General features: G+C 47.4%; 1 protein-coding gene across 1 annotated transcript in view; it reads right to left on the reverse strand.

Moving 5' to 3' along the window:
• Nucleotides 1-2,341, reverse strand: part of eps8a (EGFR pathway substrate 8a, signaling adaptor) — a 31,859-nt gene that overhangs the window by 21,725 nt on the left and 7,793 nt on the right. Inside the window, exon 2 of the mRNA XM_020613420.1 lies at nucleotides 1,823-1,904. Coding sequence (XP_020469076.1) covers nucleotides 1,823-1,881 — 59 coding nt within the window. The 5' untranslated portion in view covers nucleotides 1,882-1,904. The remainder of the gene's footprint in view (nucleotides 1-1,822; nucleotides 1,905-2,341) is intronic.

Consider the following 2,341-nt stretch of genomic DNA (forward strand, 5'->3'; position numbering starts at 1 on the left):
CCCCCCAAAGAAAACAGTGATCTAATAAATAAACCCGTTGGACTCATGTGTAAAACTTGTTCTCACAGTACGTTAACGTTGTTCTTCCAACATTTTACTTTCTCTCATCCCTGTGAGGTTTGTTTTCTGCTGTGGCTCCAGAGACTTCTGCTCGTATCTGGCTGCGTTTGGTTTCATTTCACTTAGAGTCGTCACAACACGAGTAGAAACCAACACTTAGTTCAGTTTGGGTTCAGGTTTATATGTAAAATCCAGCTGTGTTCATATGTGTGCGGGTCTCCTGCCGAGCCGCCCTCAGACCAGCGTCACGAGGACAGGAAGTGACAGCAGGTGGCTGCCGAGGCTCGACATCTTCACACACTCTCACTTAGTTTTTACTGATGACGCCGTTAGTACTTGATGCGAGTGACTAACGCTGCTGAGAGTAGGAGGACGAGTGAAAGCCCACGCTAGTGTTCCCAGACTTCACACCAGAGCATCGGTGAGGTCGAGATGCCACAGAGCCACCGAGCTGGAGACCCTCATTCAGGGCACGTGCACACTTTATGAAATGCGGTCTCAAAGCTCAACAGTGAACATGTAGCAGCAGAACAAACAGCTGCCACCATGTTCAAAATCAATCACAAAACATGGAGATTCTTCCATTACTGACATTTAACCAGCAGGTGCCAGATCAGACAGTTATCTACCAAGACTGAAATCACTGACCTGCTCCGGTTTGCAGGAAACACAACTACATCACTAATTGCAGGAGCTTTTACAGTTTTTTAATTTGATCAGCATTAAATTAATCAGCAACATGCAACAATATTCAACGATTAGTCGATCAACAGAAAACGACAGAGTATTTTGATAATCAACTGCCTCAGACAACCTTTTCTGAGTCATGAACAGTTTGACCCTTTTTGTTGTCGTGTGTTGCGGGACGCCGACTCTCTGGCTCACACACCGCTGGTGGTCACTTCTCAGTGTCTCATTTAGTCACAAATGTTTGTTTGTTGTGGACTAAACAATTAGTTGTAAAAAATAATCATCAGCTGCTTCAGTGTCAATCTGATATATATACATACTGTATAAATCTCCACATAAATGCAGAGAGGCCTGACAAACCTCCCCAGTCTCACACTGAGCACAGAGACATCCAAACAGTGTGGAGGTCCACAACAACAGTCCTGTAACTCACACGCACGACTTCAACATGAGCTGGATCCAAGGCCAAGTCACTGAGAACAGCAGAACTGTCACACAGGTGTAGCACTGTTTAAGTTGTCAAATCGGGAACTGCTCTGCATACGTTTTGGCGGTGATGGACTGAGGGCCATGCTGGTGATAAAGGTCCTGATCAGGTCCTGGGGTCCTCTCTGGTCCACTGACCGGGCAGTCTGCAGACACAACTCTGTGACGGCTGATTAAATAAGGAGATCGGGGCTTCGGTGAGCTCGGGTTTCACTGTGCTCAACACTGAAGCCCATTTACTCTGCCTAAACTTCCACCGGGACCCTGTTCAGGGACCAGAACTGGAACTGTCGAGGCAAACCCAGGTGATTTTAGATGCTCCTGTTAATGAGGACAGGCTGAGCCTGCACGTGTTCAGTGTGACGCTGTAGATGCATTACAGGCTTTAACTGCGGACCTGAAGCTTCAGTTTCCATTAAATATTAATCTGAGCTGTTCTTAGAAAAAACTGAGCTGCCATGATATTTATTCTTTAAAACAGGCTGCTCTAACTCCTGGCTAACTGGCACCGCCACCCACTGCATGCGCATACCGACACCAGCCCAGCAGACGCCAAAATGGACAGGAGACCTGCAAAGGTACTGACTTGATGTGCGAGGAGCTGATGATGCCAGAGGCGAGCGCTGGAGCTTCATATCTGTTCATCCTGCTTCACAGTGGACAGCGAGCTGCAACCAAACACAGACAAGATCATCAGTCTCACGTGCATTCAAACACTGACACAGAAACTATGGTCTGTTCCTGGTGACATGAAACACAGGGACAATGCACGTGAACACAGCTGAAGTATGAACATAGTTGATTTAACGGCACCTGTCTTCAGCTAAGGCACTCAGCAGTTACTCAGTATCCTTCTAATGTCAGACAGGTGTTCACAGGCAGCACAGCAACTGTGCAGTGTAAACAGCAGGTGATGGGAAGGTCCTGTCCACCTTCCCAGCACATCACAACATCACATTCACAGTTCAAGGAGCTACACAGTCTGACATCATGTCTTCAGACGGCAGCAAGACAGGACATCGAGCTCATCTGCAGGCAGCTCAGCCAGGACCAGACTTCATCTGCTGCTCTGCCTCTGACTAACAAATCATTCACACTTCCTGTT

Source organism: Monopterus albus, unplaced genomic scaffold, assembly GCF_001952655.1.
Source record: "Monopterus albus unplaced genomic scaffold, M_albus_1.0 scaffold134.1, whole genome shotgun sequence".
Lineage (NCBI taxonomy): Eukaryota > Metazoa > Chordata > Actinopteri > Synbranchiformes > Synbranchidae > Monopterus > Monopterus albus.